Source organism: Macaca nemestrina, chromosome 6 (assembly GCF_043159975.1).
Source record: "Macaca nemestrina isolate mMacNem1 chromosome 6, mMacNem.hap1, whole genome shotgun sequence".
NCBI lineage: Eukaryota > Metazoa > Chordata > Mammalia > Primates > Cercopithecidae > Macaca > Macaca nemestrina.
Genome location: NC_092130.1, coordinates 41,864,467 through 41,887,598, shown reverse-complemented (window position 1 = coordinate 41,887,598; position 23,132 = coordinate 41,864,467). Strand labels below are relative to the sequence as shown.

Below are 23,132 nucleotides of genomic sequence, written 5' to 3'. Positions count from 1 at the left end.
AAGTTGTCAACACAGGATAATTAGAACTACATCAGAGAATTTGGGACAAGCCAGTACACTGAGGACAGAAAAGCAGAAATAGGCAAAGAAATCTGGGTTCCTGTTATTTTTGAGCCATAGAAATGATATCTTAGGACTTATTTCTAGATGCAGTTTCTTTAATGCAAGCCAATTCTGGTTATTTCTACTTGGAGCTGAAAGCAACCTGAAAATAGCCACCTTAGTTTTCATGTTAGAGATCTAGAAACTTTCAAGATTCTAAATGTACCAAAGGTCTAAAGGGAGAAAATAAAATCCTTCAAACAAGATTTGCACATGCTGATACTGCTCATTATTTCATTATACCAGCCTTTCCAAATCTTGAATTTGCATTTTTTTTTTTTTTTTTTTTTGAGACGGAGTCTCGCTCTGTCGCCCAGGCTGGAGTGCAGTGGCCGGATCTCAGCTCACTGCAAGCTCCGCCTCCCGGGTTCACGCCATTCTCCTGCCTCAGTCTCCCGAGTAGCTGGGACTACAGGCGCCCGCCACCTCGCCCAGCTAGTTTTTTTTTTTTGTATTTTTTAGTAGAGATGGGGTTTCACCGTGTTAGCCAGGATGGTCTCGATCTCCTGACCTCGTGATCCGCCCGTCTCGGCCTCCCAAAGTGCTGGGATTACAGGCTTGAGCCACCGCGCCCGGCCTTGAATTTGCATTTTTAACCAGTGTTAGAGAATCGTGTATTTCCCTACTTGGGAAATATGGGAAACATGAACCACGTCATATTCCTGAAGCTAAATCTCAGGGCATCACCCCTCACAAACAAGAAATCAAGATGCTTTCTGTATTTATTTAAAAAAAAAAAAAAAATCCAGAACGAGTAAGAGAACAATCATCAAGATGTAGGTGCCAGACACAAGGCAGAGGTAGCTAGAAAAGTATGCCGTATGGAAGTTAAGAGTCTAGCCTCATTCCTGCCTTGTTTTAATAGCTGTACCTAATATAAATAGCTAAGTTTTCCATTGTTCTAGATTCCTCTGCCCCATCTACAAACATGGCACAGCCAGCTTGACTTGTAAGGCCTCAGCTGAAGGACCCCATGTACACACAGGCCAATACAGCAGTACTAGGCTAACTAGAAGGATCTATCTCATCCCCATGTCGTCTCATTTCAAGTCTACGGATGACTACCTTAATTGTTGTGTGCGAGATGTTTTCACCCCTTGACACTTCAGCATAAAATAAATCTTTATAATGATCAATTCATCCTATCTCCTTTTACATGCAGCTGAAAAATGACAGGCTAGGGACATATAACATTGTGAACTTTATACTGTTAGAATCACCGTCCATTAAATGATCACTAGCTAATGGTCACTAAATTTACAAATTAAGGAAATTATATATAGAATACTGCAAAAACACAGTAAAAAGACTGAAGTTTGCCCATTTCTGCTCAGGAAGTCTGTCCGCTCCTAAGCTTCATGTTGTCCTTCTGGCTTCAAAATTTCTGCTATTACTGTTTTTCCTCCTTTTGATCTTCCTTTTGTTCCCCAGTGCCAGAACTTCCAGAGCCTTCTCGCTCAGATGCCATCTGTTAAGAAAACATTTTTCAAGCCACTCAGATTTAATGTTAGGGCTAACCATTTGCTCTTTGTTGCACTCCAAGATGAGGGACCCACATATTCTTCATCATTCATATATATTCCACTCCCCCTCCCCGCTTTCTACCCTGCTTCTGGATTCCTTCCCTTTGACACTACCCCCAATGTCAAAATAGAGTCGAGACGGCAGGAGAATATCTCCAACTCTAATCTCACTTTCAATTCCACAAATGGCTATAGAGGGAGCCACCAGTAACGGTCAGAAAGAATAGTTCCATCAAGATCAAGTTAGGATCAAAATCCACTTCAGCCCTTGTACCTTTTTGTATGCCATTTCGAAGAGCTTCAATGATGCCTGCTGAAGAGAAGATGCTGCCTGTCTAATGTTTTCTCCTGTTTCACTGTCTTTTCTAGCCAGGAGCTCCCTCATTTTGGAAATCTCTTCTTTCAGCTTGTTGCACTTAAAAAAAGAAAAAAATCCTTACTTTTCCAGGTCTCCTGTACCATTACAAGTAGAAATACTATTTAGAAACATTTTAAAATAATTAAACCCCTATCAAAATCCACAGAAAAATAAACTTCACTGCCTTTGGTAAAAATGTGTCCAACCTCTTGAGTTACTTTAAAATAGAACTCACCTCATCAGCAGGTAATTGGTCCTTGAATTCTTCCATCTTGGTTTCTGTGTCGTGAATGATTCCTTCAGCCATATTAACTGCTTCAACTCGTTCCTTAGATAAATCAGAAGTTTAAACGAAGACTTTCCAATCAACCAAAGTTTGCTGAATGTCTATACTCAGTAAGACAGTAAGCTATGTGCTGCATACAGTTACAGAGTAAAAATAGAGTAAGGGAGAAATCAGAGCGGCTTTAGTCTGGGATGGCTTTGAGAGAGATTTGGGCTAGATTTTCTAACATCAGAATTGTGATGGAGAACAGAAGAAATAATAAAGGCACTGCACACATAAGGTATAAGCAACAGGGAAGGAAGAATAGATTGATCTTGGGTTTTCTCTTACCCACAACCTATGACATGTCCAAACTCTCCCACTTTCTTGTTCAAGTGATTCTCCTGCCTGAGCCTCCCAAGTAGCTGGGACTACAGGTATGCACTACCATGCCCGGCTAATTTTTTTGTATTTTTAGTAAAGATGGGGTTTCACCATGTTGGTCAGGCTGATCTTCAACTCCTGACTTCAGTCGGCCCACCTTGGCCTCCCAAAGTGCTGGGATTATAGGAGTGAGACACCGCGCCCAGCCCCAAACTCTCAAGACCGAGCTTTACTAAGATTAAAGTTCAGAAGACAAAAAGTAATCACCTTCTTTCGCCGGTCTTCCTCAGCATATTTCTCTGCATTTTTAACCATATTTTCAATATCATCTTTGCTTAACCCACCAGAAGACTGGATTACAACTGTAGTAAAAAGAAGGCATTTCATTAATTCCCAGGTAAAGGTATATTCCTCTTCTTCCTCCATTGCATTAAGAGTACTCCAGCTCATAGCAGCCAATCTTGATACAAATTATGAAAAGGAGAAATAACTTTATAGTCCTATAAAGCAAAATGAAACCAAGGACCCAATACATACACAAACACCAACTGGCCTGTTTGCCCATGAAAACTTCAGCAATCCACAGGCTCAGTGCCTATTTGGGGGGAATAAACACTACACTTCTACAAGTGAACAACTGAGGGGCAAAGAGGACTCATCATCCTAAGAGGGTCTCTTCCCAAGACCTCCCTCACCTCACTCTTAGGGTCTGATAAAGTGACTTACTCTGCTGCTCACGTCCTGTGCCTTTATCTTTAGCAGAAACATGTACGATCCCATTGGCATCAATGTCAAATGTAACTTCAATCTGAGGAACTCCTCGAGGGGCTGGTGGAATTCCAATCTAAAATAAATAAATCCAGAGTAAGGTCCTCTTACAGAGGGGTCCAGTGCTATTATTTTCAAATCTATATGGTTTTATAGTAAACAAGTCACTTGGTTCCTGGGAAAAACAAGTGATTTAATGTACAAAAACACAGTTTATAAGCAACAGTAGTAGTTTGCTGCCTGAAATCAACCGGTTTTATACCAGTGAAATTTAGCTATAGCAAGTAACTATAATGGCTGTATGTACCTGTGGACACACTAAATGACAGACAGCAAACCTCCCTGCTATTATTCACCTCATCAATAACCAATAAGCAATGCTGATCAGAAACCAGTAATAATATCAAGTGTCTTTTAAATGAGTAGTCAGGAGTTTATGTCTGAGGAAATTCCTAAGGCACAAGGAAAAAGCAAGGCTTTCAGGTAAAAACTGATGCCATGGGTATCCAGTTGCACAAAGTGTCTGCATCCCCTCTTCTCAAGACTACTCAGTATGTATGTGTATGCCAGCGGTTTATACTAATATTTTTATGGCTTAGGATATTATCTCACTTTACAGTGAAGGAGCCATAGTATTCAGGATTCACAATACCTACCAAAGTAAACTGTCCAAGGAGTTTGTTGTCTCCAGCCATCTCTCTCTCACCCTGACACACTTTAATTTCCACTTGCGTCTGACCATCAGCGGCAGTAGAGAATACCTAGGGAAAAAGAAAACCTCCTGGGTTGGCAATCTGATTAACCTATTCCCTTTCTATAGAAAAAATGAAAGCCAAAGGTTCACATTCCAAGATTGGAAGGCTCCTAATTCACAGTATGTTCAGAACAAAGGCTGATGTCTTTATAGGGAATAGGACTAGGAATAGTACAGCAAATGGGCATACAATAGCAATTGTTTCAGCTAAGAAAATGCATCTCCTAAGATGCAGCAATAGGAGAGAAGGCCTCAAAAAAGGAACTAAAATGTTGAAACATGCTCATCTGGGGAAACGGGATCAGAGAAAGAAGATGTATTGTGCTCAGTCACAGAGTCACCACATACTTTTCTTCAGAATGATGTGTTGACAAATACATCACTGCACAAATATACCAACAGCCATAGTTTTATGGAAAAACATCCACAAGATTAGGGAAGTCAGGAAATAATATATATGCATATTTTTTGAGACAAGGCCTCACTTCATACTGTCACCCAGGCTGGAGTGCAGTGGCATGACCTCAGCTCATTGGAGTCTCTGCCTCCCATGCTCAAGTGATCCACCCACCTCAGCCTCCTGAGTAGCTGGGACTACAGGTACACAGCACCATGCCCGGCTAATTTAACTTTTTGGAGAGAAGAAGTTTCACCATGTTACCCAGGCTGGTCTCAAACTCCTGAGCTCAGGCGATCCTCTCACCACAGCCTTCCAAAGTGCTGGGATTACAGGTGTGAGCCACAGCGCCCAGCCAGAAATAATTCCTACTTCAAGAACAAGCCATGTCCAAATAGCCCTGCTTGGATATCTCGGCACCCCCATACCACCCCCTTCATTCACTCATAAGAACACTCCCCTAAGTCTGGTCCAGACTATCCTTTTTACCGTCTTTGAGAACAGAAGACTACAGGGAATTCAGTCTCAAATGACTGAGATCCCTTTCAACAAATTATGTTAATCCTGTGGAGGAGACTACTGATGTCCTTCCTATAACCATCACTACCAGCTAACACGTAAGAACTTTTCTGGTAGCAAAAAAAAAACCAAAAAAAACAAAAAAACACATAGGATTCTCACCACCCACAGTTAACTATTTACTATTCTAAACAGCAAAACGAAAAACTGAAGTTTTCTAGAAAAAGCTCATGAAAGTGGCTGCAATCACATCCGTCATAGAACCTAAAACCCATGTGACAAGGTAGGAAGTGATAGCTCTTACCTGGCTCTTCTTGGTTGGAATAGTGGTATTCCTATTAATAAGTTTGGTAAAGACACCTCCTAGAGTTTCAATACCAAGAGACAGGGGAGTGACATCAAGGAGCAGCACATCTGTGACATCACCGGCCAACACACCTCCCTGAATGGCAGCTCCAATGGCCACAGCCTCATCAGGATTGACGGCTTTACTTGGGGCTCTGCCAAAAAGATCCTGCACAGTCTGCTGAACCTGAGCATCAAGGAAAAAGAACCTGTCAGCCCACACTTGGGAACTACCTGAGCAGAACAAAAGACAGCACACGTGTCCTTCGGTCCCAGCCAAATCTCAAGACAGGCTAACTCAAATCTAAGAATGTTTATTCAAATGACCATTTCATAGTTGGGTTCCTGCTAATGATCTCGTAACATTCATACACTTTATACTTACAGGAGTATCTCCTTCATGACCCTTGTAAATCTGGGAAGGATTCTCCTAAGTTTTATTATCTGGTTTCCCATGTAACAGATTAAATCATTTGAAACAGGATGTAAGGCAAGGGGACTTAGAAGTCCACATCTTCTTGTATATTATCAACTAAAGACCAAATTATCATACGCAGCTGTAGTAATAATTTGCATTGTTAACGTGGGGCATGTTCTTCCCTTGTATTTATTAGTGATAAAGTTCCATTTGAATAGTATTGAGGATAATTTCTTTTTTTATTTTTCTTTTTGAGATGGAGTCTCACTCTGTGGCTCAGGCTGGAGTGCAGTGGCACTATCTCGGCTCACTGCCAGCTCCGCCTCCTGGGTTCACGCCATTCTCCTGCCTCAGCCTCCCAAGTAGCTGGGACTATAGGCGCCCGCCACCATGCCCAGCTAATATTTTGTATTTTCAGTAGAGATGGGGTTTCACCGTGTTAGCCAGGATGGTCTAGATCTCCTGACCTTGTGATCCGCCCACCTTGGCTTCCCAAAATGCTGGGATTACAGGCATGAGCCACTGCGCCTGGCCTTGGGGATCATTTACAGAGGCATCCACCTGGTCCAGGGCCTTTTTTGTTTCCAGGTTCATTTTTTTTTTTTTTTTTTTTTGCGTATTTCCTTAAGGTCATGTATTTCCATAGAAAAATTAAGAAAAAAACAAGGTCACTATCTTAGGCCCAAGATAATCCTATTTAGGCTACTAAGAAGAACTGCATCTTCAACAGGTTTGTGCTCAGTCATTATTTTTCCACATGTTCTTTCAGAATGATGTGTTGAATAAAATACATCATCGCACAAATCTTTGTCGAAGAGATGCACTATGCTGCAAAGACACATGTACAAAGACGGTGGCTGGGGTGGGGGGAGCGTTATTACCAAGGTGTTTTTTTTTTTTTTGAGACGGAGTCTTGCTCTGTCACCCAGGCTGGAGTGCAGTGGCCAGATCTCGGCTCACTGCAAGCTCTGCCTCCCGGGTTCACGCCATTCTCCTGCCTCAGCCTCCCGAATAGCTGGGACTACAGGCGCCCGCCACCTCGCCCGGCTAGTTTTTTGTATTTTTTAGTAGAGACGGGGTTTCACGGTGTTAGCCAGGATGGTCTCGATCTCCTGACCTCGTGACCCGCCCGTCTCGGCCTCCCAAAGTGCTGGGATTACAGGCTTGAGCCACCGCGCCCGGCCTATTACCAAGGTTTTATGCTGTCTCTGACCTCAAACGTTGTTTCAATCCTAAAAATTCTATGACTGAGTTCGGGATCCTCCCTGCTACTGCCCCTAAAGAAATTCTGCCCCTCCTAATTTTTCATATATATATATCTATCTATATCTATATTTTTGGAGACAGAGTCTTGCTCTGTCACCCAGGTTGGAGTGCAGTGGCGCGATCTCGGCTCACTGTATTTTCTTTTTTTTTGAGACAGGGTCACACTCTTGCCTGGGCTGAGTGCAGTGGCACGATCATGGCTCACTGCAGCCCCAAACTCACTCAAGTGACTGACCTTAGGGCTCAGGTGATTCTCCCAAGTAGCTGGGATTACAGGTATGTACCACCATGCCCAGCTAATTTTTTGTATTTTTGTACAAAGGGGATTTTGCCATGTTGCTCAGGCTGGCCTGAAACTCGCAGACTCATGTGATCTGCCCACCTCAGCCTCCCGAAGTGTTGAGATTATAGACGTGAGCCACCATGCCCAGCCTATTCTTCAATTTTAACAAAACAAACAGAAAAGAATTCTTTAGTGAGGATATAATCTCATCTCCCTTTTAGGTCACCCCAGCAGAACAGGCCATATATTCATGGCACCTGTCCCAAGTATACACTATGTGCCAGTCCCCTCCATGACAGAATTCCATGGATCCATACCTTGGGCATCCTAGTCATGCCACCCACAAGAATCACTTCTCCTATGTCACTCTTGCTGACTTCTGCATCTTGCATAGCTTTTTGGCATGGAGCGATAGTCCTCCTGATTAGATCAGTGACAATCCCTTCAAATTGAGCACGGGTCAACTTCATATTCAAATGCTTGGGTCCAGAAGAATCCATTGTAAGATAGGGCAAATTGATGTCAGTCTGCAAAGGAAATGTTTAATTGCATGTCAGTGAGCAGGCCAAATGACAGTTACATTTATTATTTCAACTAAGATATGACCATGCCCTAGGACAGAAGACTTGGAAAACCACAGGGAGGGTGAGACCTAATTTAAATGAATAGTCACCAAGAATACTTTTTTTTTTTTTTGAGACAGAGTCTCACTCTATTGCCAGGCTGGTGTACAGCGGCATGATCTTGGCTCACTGCAACTTCCGCCTCCCAGGTTCAAGCAATTCTCCTGCCTCAGCCTTCCAAGTAGCTGGGACTACAGGCATGTGCCACCATGCCCGGCTAATTTTTGCATTTTTAGTAGAGATGGCGTTTCACCATGTTGGCCAGGATGGTCTCGATCTCTTGACCTCGTGATCCACCTGCCTTGGCCTCCCAAAGTGCTGGGATTACAGGTGTGAGCCACCACACCCGGCCAAGAATAGTTACTCTTTAAGATGCAATGTTTTATCTCCCCAGAGATAAACACTATAGAATCTGTTTTAATGAAGTTTATAGTTATTAACAAGAATGCAGCAGATAAGCAGGAAAAAAATCCCCATTCAAGAGATAAAGAGCTATTCTGCCACTAAATACTCATTAGAACCACATTACTGATGTTTTCCTTCACCAAGTTTTAAAAATATCCCATGTAGGTGAAATGTCAAAGTTATTTTCTGAACCAAGTAACATGCCATCAACCCTGGGCTCTGTTAAGTTCCAGGACATTTACAAGTGGTACGAAAGCTACAGACATACTCTCAATGTATGAGGACTGACTTGTATGGCCATCACATCCATGGACAGCAGCTGACAGTCACACCATGTAACATCCAGTATTTAATAAATCCCAAATCCCAGTACAACATAGGATCTTACAATGTGTAACTAAGAAGAGAGTGAGATCTTAACCATCTTTCTTTAGAAGAAAGTATCCTAGACATTTCAATACTTAATAGAATTAACAGAGTTAACGCACCATCTGTAGAATAGTGTTATCTAAATATTATTGACAATTTCTTATTTTACAAAATGTTGATTAACCAAATCAGAATACACAATTATCTAAATCAATGCTATCCAGTAGAATTTTCTGTGACAATGAAAATGCTACTTATGTTGCTCAATTCAGCAACCACTAACAACATGACTACTGAGCACCTGAAATAAGACTAGGGTAACTAAGAAATCTAATTTTAAATGTTATTTAATTTTAATTAATTCAAAACCCACATTTGGCTATTATAGTAGCACAACTCTAAGCTAATGGCAACCTGAAAATCTTCAGCACTAACTCTCAACTCTCTACAATGAGTCCAACATCCATCACAATGTTCTCTCCTTACCTCCTCTCTCAAACCCAACCACTTATGTCTCACACTCTCTTATCCAAGTCCTTTCTCAACACATGGTTACCAACACCCTCCCCACACCCACTCAGGCTGCCTTCTGCCCTTAACAATTCTCCACTCTACTCCAGCCAAAGGGCTTTTCACAAATCGACACATGACCATGTTACTATCCTCAACTCCTCTGGGGTTTGTATTTACTTATCTTGGGAGAGACGCCAAATCCCAAATCTATAAAGTCTCTAGTCCAAGGGTGTCCAATCTTTTGGCTCCCTTGGGCCACACATAAAATACATTAACACTAACAATAGCTGATGAGCTTAAAACAAAAAGCAAAACTCTCAATATTTTAAGAAAGTTTACGAATTTGTATTGGGCCGCATTCAAAGCCATCCTGGGCTGCAGGTTGGACAAGCCTGCTCTAACCTCATTTTCCATGCCCACCAACACCCGACCCCAATCTTCACTCTGCCCTTTTGGCCACTCTGGCCCTTTCTCAGGTCTTCACCTGAGAGCCTTACACTTAACCCATTTACACGTGCCCATTTATCTTTTTCTGATAAACTCATCTCTCAAATGCTATTTTTTTTTTTTTTTTTTTTTTGAGACGGAGTCTCGCTCTGTCGCCCAGACTGGAGTGCAGTGGCGCGATCTCAGCTCACCGCAAGCTCCGCCTCCCGGGTTTACACCATTCTCCTGCCTCAGCCTCCCGAGTAGCTGGGACTACAGGTGCCTGCCACCTTGCCTGGCTAGTTTTTTGTATTTTTTAGTAAAGACGGGGTTTCACCGTGTTAGCCAGGATGGTCTTGATCTCCTGACCTCGTGATCTGCCTGTCTAGGCCTCCCAAAGTGCTGGGATTACAAGCTTGAGCCACCGCGCCGGGCCTCAAATGCTATTCTTGTTATGCTGAACACCTCTCTCAGGTACCTTCTTAGATTCTTTTTATTATTTTTATTTTTTGAGACAGAGTCTCATTCAGTTGCCCAGGCTGGACTGCCATCTGGGCTCACTGCAACCTCTGCCTCCTGGGTTCAAGCGATTCTCCTGCCTCAGCCTACTGAGTAGCTGGGATTACAGGCGCCCGCCACCACGCTTTGCTAATTTTTGTATTTTTAGTAGAGACAGGGATTCGCCATGTTGGCGAGGCTAGTTTTGAACTCCTGACCTCAAGTGATTCATTCGCCTTGGCCTCCCAAAGTGCTGAGATTACAGACGTGAGCCACTGCACCCTGGCCCTTCTTAGATTATTTTTAAGAGACCTGCTCTGTCGCCCAGGTTGGGGTGCAGTGGCACAATCACAGCTCACTGCAGCCTCAAACACTTGGGCTCAAAGGATTCTTGTGCCTCAGTCTCCTGAGTAGCTGGGACTACAGGCATGCACCTGTGGTGAAGTGCACCACGCCCAGCTAGTTTTGTAGAGATGGGGTTCTCACTATTTTGCCCAGGCTGGTCCCCAACTCCTGAGCTCAAGTGATATTCCTGGCCCTGGCCACCCAAAGTACGGCCCCTTCTTAAATTATAAATATAATTGCCTTTTTACCACTTGTTACATTAATAGTAACTTACATTTAAGAGTATTCACAATTTCCTATGTTTTCCTAAGCGTGTAATATTTATGAACTTGGTAATGCTCAGAACTCTTAGGGGAGGAGTAAAGTACCAGTATTATCCTTATTTTGTAGATAAGTAACAGTAATGTTAATTCATCCAAGATCACCAATTAATAAGCCACACAATGGGGACTCGAACCCCAGCAGAATGCCTGCAGAACCACCCTTAACCTTTACTTTGTATCACTTCTAGTTTAACATTTACTAATCTGTTCTAATTAATGTCCAGCTTTCCAAACCACAATATAATCTGCATGAGGGTAATAAACGCTAAGAATTTATTCTATACATTTAAAATCACCTATGCAAAACAATGTATAAGGATGCTCAATACATCTTGCTATAATAAACGCTGGAAGGCCGGGCGCGGTGGCTCAAGCCTGTAATCCCAACACTTTGGGAGGCCGAGACGGGCGGATCACGAGGTCAGGAGATCGAGACCATCCTGGCTAACACGGTGAAACTCCGTCTCTACTAAAAATACAAGAAAATTAGCCGGGCGAGGTGGCGGGCGCCTGTAGTCCCAGCTACTTGGGAGGCTGAGGCAGGAGAATGGTGTGAACCCGGGAGGCGGAGCTTGCAGTGAGCCGAGATCACGCCACTGCACTCCAGCCTGGGGCACAGAGCAAGACTCCGTCTCAAAAAATAAAATAAAATAAAATAAAAAAATAAACGCTGGAAAACAATCAAAATGTCTATCAATAGCATGCAGCCACACTAATTAAAACCAACCAATCTCTTCCAACACCCTGCATCCCCTACCCCAAATATAAAATCTTTGGGAAGAATTACAAACTATCTTCTGGCAGTGCCACATATTTCAACTTCAACCTTAACCAACCTTGCAATGTTCTGCCACTCCATGATAGCAGGGGCAAAGTAACATCAGCAAGACCATGCATGCGTGTGTATAACTATGTCATTCCTCACAGCCACTTAAAAAAACAAAATCCAGGTTTGACTGAATGTTCATTAGCAGCAACCACTTTACCAACACAATGACAATCATCATAAATACCTCTTCCCTTGTGGGTGATCAAAATAAAGGTATCACAGCTCTGCTCTTCCTACTGTCACCCAAGACACCGGAAAGAGATCTGCTGCTTTCTGTCTTTATGGGTCTCCAACACAGATCTAACATGGTTTATACAATTCTACTCTTGGTGGTGAAGTGAAGTTTCACCTCTCAGAACTGGAGCTAATCAAGCTGACAAACAAACTGAGTAAATCTGATGCTCACAGACGGAAACTTGAACAAGCTTCAGCTCATTTTCTAGACTGGTGGTTCAAATTATTGTCATTTTTTGAGACAGGGTCTCATCTGTCACCCAGGCTGGAATGAAATGGTGTGATCACGGCTCACTGCAGCCTCAACCTCCTGGGCTCAAACAATCCTCTTACCTTAGCCTCTGGAGTGGCTGAGACTACAGCTGTGTAGACTATGACCAGGTAATTTTTCAAATTATTTATTAAGTGAGAGACAATTAGCCGGGCTCAGTGGCTCATGCCTGTAATCCCAGCACTTTGGGAGGCCGAGGCAGGTTAATCACCTGAGGTCAGGAGTCCAAGGACCAACCTGACCAACATGGCAAAACCCTGTCTATACTAAAAATACAAAAATTAGCCAGGCATGGTGGTGCACACCTGTAATCCCAGCTACTCGGGAGGCTGAGGCAGGAGAAATCGCTTGAACCCAGGAGGCAGAGATTGTGCCGAGCCGAGATCGCCGCACCATTGCACTCCAGCCTGGGCAATAGGAGCAAAACTCCATCTCAAAAAAAAAAAAAAAAAAAAAAAAAAGACACGCAGAGACTCTCCAATTCACAAGGAGAGGTTATTTAATACTGTCAGTTAAGAGAGCAGTTTCTCCAAGCTAGTAATTCTAGTTTTAAACACTGCCAGAGCAGGTTTTCAAATGAATGTGTTTAACTGAAAAGCAAACAAGTATACCCAGCATCATTCATATATTATTTAGCTCCAGTATATGTACCTGATTTGGGTGGTTAAAAAAATTTCAGCTCATAAAGAAACTAAACACCTTACTGTTCCTGTGCTCACGACAAAGGTCTCTAGAAATCAGAAAATTGAAAAAACAAACGAAAAAACTCAACTGACATTAGGCCAATTAGAAAATACTATTTAAATAAACTCTGGCTGAAAATACCCATCAAGACCGCTCAAATCTTTCGTGTCTCACCTGCACAGATGAGGAGAGTTCACATTTAGCCTTTTCAGCAGCTTCCCGTACCCTCTGAAGTGCCATGTTGTCTTTAGTCAAATCAACCCCTGTCTATAAAGTGAAGACATTGAACACCAGCATTAGTGAGGTAATAAATTTAAACTGCAGTAATAAGGTGGAACAACACAAAATGGAATCATAACCTTTATATACAAGATGATTACTTTTTATTACCCTTAATGTGTAGGGAAAAAATATTCTGAAAAGAGTATCTGTGTCTAGAATAAGGGGGTTGAACTGAACTCGTAAACAAAGCAAAGAGCAATCTGAACAAACAAATTCTCAATATCCTAACATCTACATATTAACCACATTGGTAACTCACCTCTCTCTTGAACTCCTTCACAATGTGCCGTAGCAAGGCCTGGTCAAAGTCTTCCCCACCTAAGAAAGTGTCCCCATTTGTAGATTTCACCTCAAATACTCCTTTCTGAATTTCCAGGATAGAAATATCAAAAGTTCCACCACCTAAATCATATACAGCAATGCTGTAAATGATTTGTGAAAGAAAGAAAGAAATCCTTAAGGAACAAATCCTATCACCAGAATATAAATTTCAATAACCAAATACAGATAATCTAAACTTTTCCCTGAGGTATATACTAGTTAAATTACCATGGCCCAAAAGAAAACAAAGGAATGGTTTTGAAATAAAAAAAAAAAAGATCATACAGACTTAAAATCAGTAAAAGCACTATTTAAATAAAAGGCTCAATCACTAAGAAATCAAGTGACACTTTAGTTTCACACATCCAGGTAAGAAATTTATAGCATAAACTTACACTTTGTCTTCTGATTTGTCTAGACCATAGGCAAGAGCAGCAGCTGTGGGCTCATTAATCACCCGAAGCACATTCAGTCCAGATATCTGGCCAGCATCTTTAGTGGCCTAGAGAAAACAAAGAGAAAAGCATTTTTGTACCTTTCCATCCCAGGCACGTTCCTTTTTGTGAATAAGAATGCTAATCGACCTTACCTGTCTCTGCGAGTCATTGAAATAAGCTGGGACTGTGATCACAGCATTTTTTGCTGTGTGCCCCAAGTAATTTTCTGGAAAAGAATGAAATTCAATCATGGAATTCTGTCAGAACAGAATTATTAACATAGTCCAACAACCTGTGTCATCCTTTTGGAGCCACAGACAATATTCATCAGTCTTTTGACAAGTGACCTAATATGTCTTTGCAGGAAAACACCCCAAGTAAATATACTGGTTAAAAACCCAAGATCGGGCTGGGCACGGTGGCTCACATCTGTAATCCCAGCATTTTGGGAGGCTGAGGCGGGCGATCACCTGAGGTTGAGAGTTTGAGACCAGCCTGACCAATTGGAGAAACCCCATCTCTACTAAAAATACAAAATTAGGGCCGGGCGCGGTGGCTCACGCCTGTAATCCCAGCACTTTGGGAGGCCGAGGCGGGTGGATCACAAGGTCAGGAGATCGAGACCACGGTGAAACCCCGTCTCTACTAAAAATACAAAAAATTAGCCGGGCGCGGTGGCGGGCGCCTGTAGTCCCAGCTACTCAGGAGGCTGAGGCAGGAGAATGGCGTAAACCCAGGAGGCGGAGCTTGCAGTGAGCCGAGATCGCGCCACTGCACTCCAGCCTGGGCGACAAAGCGAGACTCCGTCTCAAAAACAAACAAACAAACAAAAAAAAACAAAAAAAAAACCAAAGAAACAAAAAAAAAAATACAAAATTAGCCGGGTGTGGTGACACATGCCTGTAATCTCAGCTACTTGGGAGGCTGAGGCAGGAGAATTGCTTGAACTCAGGAGGGGGAGGTTGCAGTAAGACAAGATCGCGCCATTGCACTCTAGCTTGGGCAACAAAGCGAGACTGTCTCAAAAAAAACCACAACAAAAACCCAACAAACCCAAGACTGGCCGGCTGGGCACGGTGGCTCATGCCTGTAATCCCAGCACTTTGGAAGGCTGAGGCGGACGAATCACCTGATCCGTCGGGAGTTCGAGACCAGCCTGACCAACATGAAGAAACCCCGTCTCTTTACTAAAAATACAAAAGTGGCTAGGCATGATGGCACATGCCTGTAATCCCAGCTACGCCAGGTGGAAGGCAGGAGAATCGCTTGAACCCGGGAGGTGGAGGCTTTGGTGAGCCGAGTTCACGCCACTGCACTCCAGCCTGGACAACAAGAGCAAAACTCCGTCTAAAACAAAAAACAAAAAACAAAAAACCAAAACCCAAAACCCAAAACCCCTAGGATCAGTCTTTCAACATTTTAGTGAAGGTTCACTAAACTACAATGACCTTTAGACTTATAACAGCCACTTCAAATAAGAAGTTCTAATTTATACCTAACAGGGACAAAAGCTTAATGTGTAGTCTTGTGGCTTTCAATATAGATAGAACATACCCCCTACTGGAAAAAAAGAAACAAGCCAGCCACCATTAGTGAGATTTGAAGATAAATTCATCTGCAGGGAAAGCATGAAGTGTAACACAGTTTTGCCATTCCTAGGTTTTCTATACAAAAGGGACCACAGATTCATCTACAGGATGCTGGGGCACAGGGTGCTAGTGATCTCACAGGAATCATTCTGTTCTTAGAACTTTCCCAGATGTGAACTAAACCCACTCAACTCACCTGCAGTCTCTTTCATCTTCATCAACACAAATGCTCCAATCTGACTTGGAGAATACAGCTTCCCATGAGCCTCAACCCAGGCATCACCATTGGAGGCACGGACAATTTTAAAGGGAACATTTTTACTGTAAGAACAAAAATTCTATTAGAGAAAACTAGCCTGAACAACCTCATATGACAAAATTACCACACACCATGAACATCCATCTTCCACCCCAAGAGACTCATTCATGGCCAATAAATGACAGTTTGTGAAATTTTTCAGAAAGCAATCACTAACGTGGTTTATGAGGATTACACGGCAAAATGAAATGAAGTAAATAAATAAAAAGAAAGCAATCATTAACGTAGAAAAAACATCACAATGAAACCTCAACATTTTTTACTTAGCACCCCAGGCAGAAGATTTTTGCAGCCACTTTACAATAATTTGACGATGAAACCGTTACTGTATGATCCAGCAATTCTACTATTTAAGAGAAATGGAAACATTTATGTCCACACAAAAACTTGTACACAAATGTTTAAGGCAGCATTATTTCTAACAGCCAAAAAGCAGAAACAGCTCAAATGTCCATCACTTGACAAACGGATAAACAAAATGTGCTATATGTCCATACAGTATAGTATTATTTGGCCATAAAAAGGAATGCAGTACTGACACATGCTGCAACATGGATGAACCTTGAAAACAAGCTAAGTGAAAGAAGCCAGTCAGAGAAGTCCACGCGACTCCTTGCATACAGAATTCATATTCTACTCAAGCTCAATAAAGCTGTTTAAAGTTTTAAGTGTTTATATATAGAAAGACACACACATACACTCTCTTGCCTCGTTGGCCTACATGGTCTTAAACTCTTAGCCTCAAACAGTCCTTCTGCCTCTGCCTCCTAAAGTGCTAGGATTACAGACATGAGCCACTACTCCAGGCCTAAAAAATTTTGTATACAACAGGAAGCTCTACCTATGCTTCTGGTGCTTTTTTTTTTTCAGACAGGGTTTCATTGCTATTACTCAGACTGGAGTGCAATGGCATGGTCTTGGCTCACTGGAACTGCCGTCCCCCAACGCTCAAGCCTCACTAATAGCTGGGACTACAGGCACGCACCACCGAGCTCAGCTCGTTTTGTATTTTTTGCAGAGGCGGCTTTTCCCCAAGTCTCGAACTCCTGAGCTCACCTCAGCCTCCCAAAGTGTTAGGATTACAGGTGTGAGCCACCCCCTCTAGCCTCTAGTATGTCTATTTTAGAAAAAAGTAGGCTGGGCATGGTGGCTCACGCCTGTAATTCCAATACTTAGGGAGGCTGGGGTGGGAGGGTCAGTTGAGTCCAGAATTTCAACACCAACTTGGGCAACATAGTGAGACGCGTCTCTATTTTGGGGGGCAGGGGGTTAGAAAAAAAGAAAAATCAAGTTTTTTTCTGTACTGGATCAACACATGATAGAACCTGTGCCATTTCTGCCATATGTATTCAACACTGAACTATGTGGTTTAGGAATGCTTTGCAAATTTTCATATATCATGTCAATACATAACAAAGACCTAATCTGTAAAGACAAAAATGATTTTTTTTTTGAGCAGCCCAGGCTAGAGTGCAATGGCAGTGATCTCAGCTCACTGCAACCACTCCTGGGTTCATGTGATTCTCCCGTCTCAGCCTCCCGAGTAGCTGGGATTACAGGCACCCACCATCATGCCCAGCTAATTTTTTTATTTTAGTAGAGACAGGGTTCCACCATGTTGGCCAGGCTGGTCTTGAACTCCTGATCCCAAGTGATCCACCCACCTTGGCCTCCCAAAGCGCTACGATTACAGACATGAGCCACTACACCCGGACAAAAATGATTTTTTTTTTTTTTTTTTGAGACGGAGTCTCGCTCTGTTGCCCAGGCTGGAGTGCAGTGGCGCAATCTCGGCTCACTGCAAGCTCCGCCTCCCGGGTTCACGCCATTCTCCTGCCTCAGCCTCCCGAGTAGCTGGGACTACAGGCGCCCGCCCCTGCGCCCGGCTAATTTTTTCTATTTTTAGTAGAGACGGGGTTTCACCATGGTCTCGATCTCCTGACCTTGTGATCCGCCCACCTCGGTCTCCCAAAGTGCTGGGATTACAGGCGTGAGCCACCACGCCTGGCCCAAAAATGAGTTTTTTAAAGAAATTACCCTTTTGGCAGTGGTATAGATTTCCCCTAGGGACAGTAAGTAAAACGACTAGGGTAAGGTGCTCCAGGGATCCTAATCAACATGCTGAGGCTCTTCTGTGTAGCCCTTGCAAGTAACTGCACTTTTGCTACTACTCACATGTCTTTCTGTACTTCAGGATCATCATATCGCCGGCCAATAAGACGTTTGGTAGCATAAAATGTATTGTTTGGGTTGGTGACAGCCTGTCGCTTGGCCGGCATTCCGACAAGTCGCTCACCATCTGCTGTAAAGGCCACAACTGAAGGGGTGGTTCTGGCACCTTCGGCATTCTCCAGCACCTAAACTCCCAAAATGTGACAGAATAAGTTTGTAGTTATCACTGGTATCTTTTTTGAGACAGAGTCTCACTCTGTCGCGAAGGCTGGAGTACAATGGCACAATCTTGGCTCACTGCAACCTCTGCATCCTGGGTTCCAGTGATTCTCCTGTCTCAGCCTCCCTAGTAGCTGGGACTATAGGCGTGCACCACCACGCCCAGCTAATTTTTTGTTATTTTTTAGTAGAGACGGGGTTTCACCATTTTGGCCAGGCTGGTCTTGAACTCCGGACCTCAGGCGATCGCCCGCCTCAGCCTCCCAAAGTGTTGGGATTACAGGCATGAGCCACTGCACCCAGCCTATCACTGGTATCTTTGCAGCAATCATTTAAGACACAAAAACAGCTCCCAAATTATGAAACAAATGTGCATGAACAATACTGGGCACGCTTTACTGCTGATAGTTAATGAACAGTAGATATTTAACATATCTTTAGTCCTTTACTTTCAAACTACCCTTTTTTTTTTTTTTTAGATGGAGTCTCGCTCTTGTCATCCAGGCTGGAGTGCAGTGGTGCGATCTCGGCTCACTGTAAACTCCGCCTCCTGGGTTCAACTCTCCTGCCTCAGCCTCCCGAGTAGCTGGGATTACAGGTGCCTGCCACCATGCCCAACTAATTTTTTTTTTTGTACGTTTAGTAGAGATGGGGTTTTGCCAAGTTGGTCAGCCGCTCACCTTGGCCTCCCAAAATGTTGGGATTATAGGCGTGAGGTACCGCCTGTCTTTTTTTTTTTTTTTTGAGACAGAGTCTCACCTGTCACCTAGGCTGGAGCGCAGTGGCACTGTCATAGCTCACTGCAGCCTTGACCTGCCAGGCTCAGCTGATCCTCCCACCTTAGCCTCCAGAGTAGCTGGGATCACACGTGCATACCATTGTGCCTGGCTAATTTTCTGTAGCCCAGGTCTTCAAAAGTGTTTTGCTATGTTGCCCAGGGTGATCTTCAACTCTGACTCAAGTGACCTCCCAAAGTGTTGAGTCCCAAGTAGGACTCAACAGGCTTGGCCCTGATTTACATTTTAAAAGCTGTTTTGGGCCGGGCGCGGTGGTTCAAGCCTGTAATCCCAGCACTTTGGGAGGCCGAGACGGGCGGATCACGAGGTCAGGAGATCGAGACCATCCTGGCTAACACGGTGAAACCCCGTCTCTGCTAAAAAAATACAAAAAACTAGCCGGGCGAGGTGGCGGGCGCCTGCAGTCCCAGCTACTCGGGAGGCTGAGGCAGGAGAATGGCATGAACCCGGGAGGCAAAGCTTGCAGTGAGCTGAGATCCGGCCACTGCACTCCAGCCTGGGCGACAGAGCGAGACTCCCGTCTCAAACAAAACAAAACAAAACAAAAGCTGTTTTGGTTGCTTTTAAGACTCTTGATAGGTGAACCTTTGTAGTGCTGATAATTGTATGTATCTAACTTCCCAGAAAAGGATTTAAATGTGGTATAGAGGTAGGCTACTAATTTACTATTAAGAGGGGTGGGAATGGCTTGCACTGTTTGGTTACTCTGGTAACCACCAAAGTGCTGCATTTTCTAAACTGAACCAAAGTTGGAGGTGCAGAGACAGACTAGAAGTGGAGCTTCACATGTGAAGTAATGCATGTTGTTCACTGGAGCAGGCTATTCCTTTTGAAGCCTCCTTACTCTATATATTGAACTTTTATTCCTATTGGGTTCTTAGCAAGATTTTGAGCACCGGGAATTCTTGACTCTTGCTTCTTCCATTCATGGCCTCTTTTGCTCTCATGCTTCCTCTTTCCCCCATCTCCTCTTCTGAAATCACCTGAACTGTCTATGGTCTTCTTATCCCACTTGTTTGGCACCGAGATTATTCCTTCTCTTGGCCCTAATTTGTGCTTCTTAGCATTTTTCCTATATGCCTGAAATCTGTGGCCAACCCCCCCAAAAATTTAGAAGTAGATATAATTCTCCATGTGGAAGTAACATTGGGTCCCAATATTGGGTATGAAAAACCTGATCTATAGTCTTTTCTTTTTGTCCCAACACTGGGTATGAAAAACCTGATCTATAGTCTTTTCTTTTCTTTTGAGACAAAGTCTCGCTCTGTCACCCAGGCTGGAGTACAGTGATGTGACCTTGGCTCACTGCAACCTCTGCCTCCTGGGTTCAAGTGATTCTCCTGCCTCAGTCTCCTGAGGAGCTGGGATTACAGGTGCTGGCCACCACGCCTGGCCTTTTTTTTTTTTTTTTTTTTGAGATGGAGTCTCGCTCTGTCGCCAGGATGGAATGCAGTGACACAATCTCGGCTCACTGCAACCTCCGCCTCCCGGGTTCAAGCGATTCTCCTGCCTCTGTCTCCTGAGTAGCTGGGACTACAGGTATGTGTCACTATGCCCAGCTAATTTTTGTATTTTTAGTTGAGACAGGTTTCACCATGTTGGCCAGGATGGTCTCGATATCTTGACCTTGTGATCCACTGTGCCCGGCCAATTTTTTGTATTTTTAGTAGAGACGGGGTTTCACCATGTTGGCCAGGCTGGTCTTGAACTCAGGACCTCAGGTAATCCGACCCCCTTGGCCTCCCATGGTGCTGGGACTGCAGGCGTGAGTCATTATGCCTGGCAAGCCTTGATCTATAGTCATGTTTTTGTTGTTTTAGTTAAAAGTAGTTTCAGGTCAGGCTCAGTAGTTCATGCCTATAATCCCAGCACTTTGGGAGGCCAAGGCGGGCGGATCACTTGAGCTCGAGACCAGCCTGGCCAACACAGTGGAACTATCTCTACTAAAAATACAAAAAATTAGCCAGGAATGGTGGTTCACGCCTGCATTCCCAGCTATGTGGCCAAGGCAGGACAACTGCATGAACCCAGGAGGCAGAGGTTGCAGTGAGGAGAGATCGTGCCACTGCACTCCACCCTGAGCTATAGAGACCATCTCCCCCCCACCAAAAAAAAGCAAATCAGGTTCTCAAATTCTTTAACTAAGAAAAAGACCACAGAATTCTGGATAGGTTCTGGATAGGGTACTAGTTACCAATCATGCTCACCTTTGCTTGTTTACCTTCCATAACTGCCACGCAGGAGTTGGTAGTACCCAAATCAATACCAACAACTGCCCCCTTGATTGCTTCTGATCTGTAAGACATTTAGAACAACGTCACAGCTATTGTTATCTTGATAGACCAAAGTCACTTAAAGATAATATTTAATTGGAAAATTAACAGTGGTATACTACATAATCTCTAACACAGATAAATTAGAGAAGAATAGTTAATCACAAATGTAGAAAACACTGCTATGAAGTTTAATATGTATTCCCTCTCAAAGGAAATTAAATTATACTTACGCATAATCCCGCCTCGAAACAATTCTAAAAGCCTCATGACTAAGGCCATTCCAGCCATCCTAAAAAAGAAAAAAACTGACTCAGTCACCAACCAATGTGTATCCTGAGAGGAAAAAAAGAAAACTTGGGCTCATTTAGCATATAAAATACGTTAAGCTACTAAAACAGTAAATATTAAAGTTTCCCAAATAAGTAAGATAATAAAAGGTAAATAAAAGATGGCCTTAAAATCACATTACAATAGGATTTCTCAACCGTGGCGCTATTAATTTTGGGCCAAATCTTTGTTGTGGGTGCTGTTCTGTGCATTGTAGGATATACAGCAGCATCCCTGGCCTCTACACCCTAGAAACCAATAAGAACCCCAGTAAGTTAGCGACAACCTAAAATATCCACAGACATTGCCAGATGTCCCCTGGGGGAAAACACTTCCCCTGACCTTGCCATGCAATTAGTTTAAGAGAACTAGGATTAGTAAGTCTTTTAAAAAGAAAAATTAAGTAGTGGCCTTCCACTAGGATAAAAGATCTTTATCACGATTTAACTTCAGGCTCCTTCCAAGCCTTCCTTAATGCCCATATACAATTCCTATTCTCCAAAATATTTATCTTTTATTTTAGAAAACAAGTAACCACTCCATAGCTTTTTTTCCGCCCCCCGATCTGCTTTTTGTCCTTAAGTAACAAACGAGTACAATCTTACACCACCGATTTTGAGAAAATGTTGCTAAGCACAAAAACTGGAGTTTTATTTCCGACTCAGGACTTTCTTAAGATAAGAAAGTTCACCTTATTAACGAGATCCTTACACATTCCGTATTCTGTAGAGGAGCCGAAAACAAAACTGAAAATAGCGGCTTTCCTAATAGACTGCATCCCTCACCCCCAAGGCCAAATCTTTCCATTCAGCCACAGAACGAGCCATCAGGACCACTACCTGGTAATTTTGAGATGATACTCTAGATCGCGAGGGGTGTGACTCAGCAGGGCCTAAGCCGGAGGCAAAACCTTCCGCAAAATCTTGAGCCGGCAGCGCTAGCTACGGAAGGTCCGTCACCTTCCTTCCCGCCTGACCTATCCCGGAGAACTCAAACCCTAAAGGGCGCGCGGCCTGCCGCACCGAGGCCCGAGGCCGTGACCCCATTAGGGAAGGTCCGACAGTTCCTCACCTGGTGGCGGGCGGCCGTAGGGCCCCGGGAGGCTGCGGCTCCCACGAGACGGGCTGCTGCAGCTCGGCTGGCGCTTATCATGGCGGATAGATGGAGGAGTACGAGGCAGCAAACAGGCGCTCAGGCGGCCGGGAGCTGCGCGATGCGGTGGCGGCAGCGCTTCTGGAAACCTCCAACCACGTGGGGTGAGGGGCGGGGGTTGATCACTGCGGCCCAGAGGCCCGCTCTTCCGTTGAGGCGCCGCCCGCGCCGCCTGACCAGAGGATACTCGACTGCGGCTCCCGGAGCCAGGGCGTACAGGTAATATGCTCCGCAGCATGATGGTTGGAGAACGCCTGCCCTCCCGTCCCGGCTGCGGCGGCTCTGGGCCACAAAGAGTCCAGGGGAGGAAGAGGGGTATGAAGGCGGCACCTCGGACAG

The 23,132-nt window shown here is 43.9% G+C and overlaps 1 protein-coding gene and 2 non-coding genes across 3 annotated transcripts; all 3 read right to left on the bottom strand.

Annotated features, from left to right (window-relative positions):
- Positions 1-806: 806 nt before the first annotated feature.
- LOC105467075 (heat shock protein family A (Hsp70) member 9) lies at positions 807-22,890 on the bottom strand. The gene is made up of 17 exons (XM_071098361.1): positions 22,713-22,890; positions 21,545-21,603; positions 21,246-21,333; positions 18,026-18,207; positions 15,728-15,852; positions 14,095-14,168; positions 13,901-14,007; positions 13,444-13,606; positions 13,077-13,169; positions 7,700-7,909; positions 5,375-5,602; positions 4,057-4,161; positions 3,359-3,476; positions 2,900-2,994; positions 2,219-2,311; positions 1,900-2,040; positions 807-1,570 (listed from the first exon to the last, which is right to left on the bottom strand). Exons 1-17 carry the CDS (start codon positions 22,791-22,793, stop codon positions 1,493-1,495), a joined length of 2,040 nt encoding a protein of 679 aa, XP_070954462.1. The 5' UTR covers positions 22,794-22,890; the 3' UTR covers positions 807-1,492.
- On the bottom strand, positions 4,475-4,542 carry LOC112424137 (small nucleolar RNA SNORD63). The gene has a single exon (XR_003014808.2). It is a non-coding gene; the product is annotated as a small nucleolar RNA SNORD63 (small nucleolar RNA).
- LOC112424138 (small nucleolar RNA SNORD63) lies at positions 6,567-6,634 on the bottom strand. The gene has a single exon (XR_003014809.2). It is a non-coding gene; the product is annotated as a small nucleolar RNA SNORD63 (small nucleolar RNA).
- Positions 22,891-23,132: the final 242 nt, after the last annotated feature.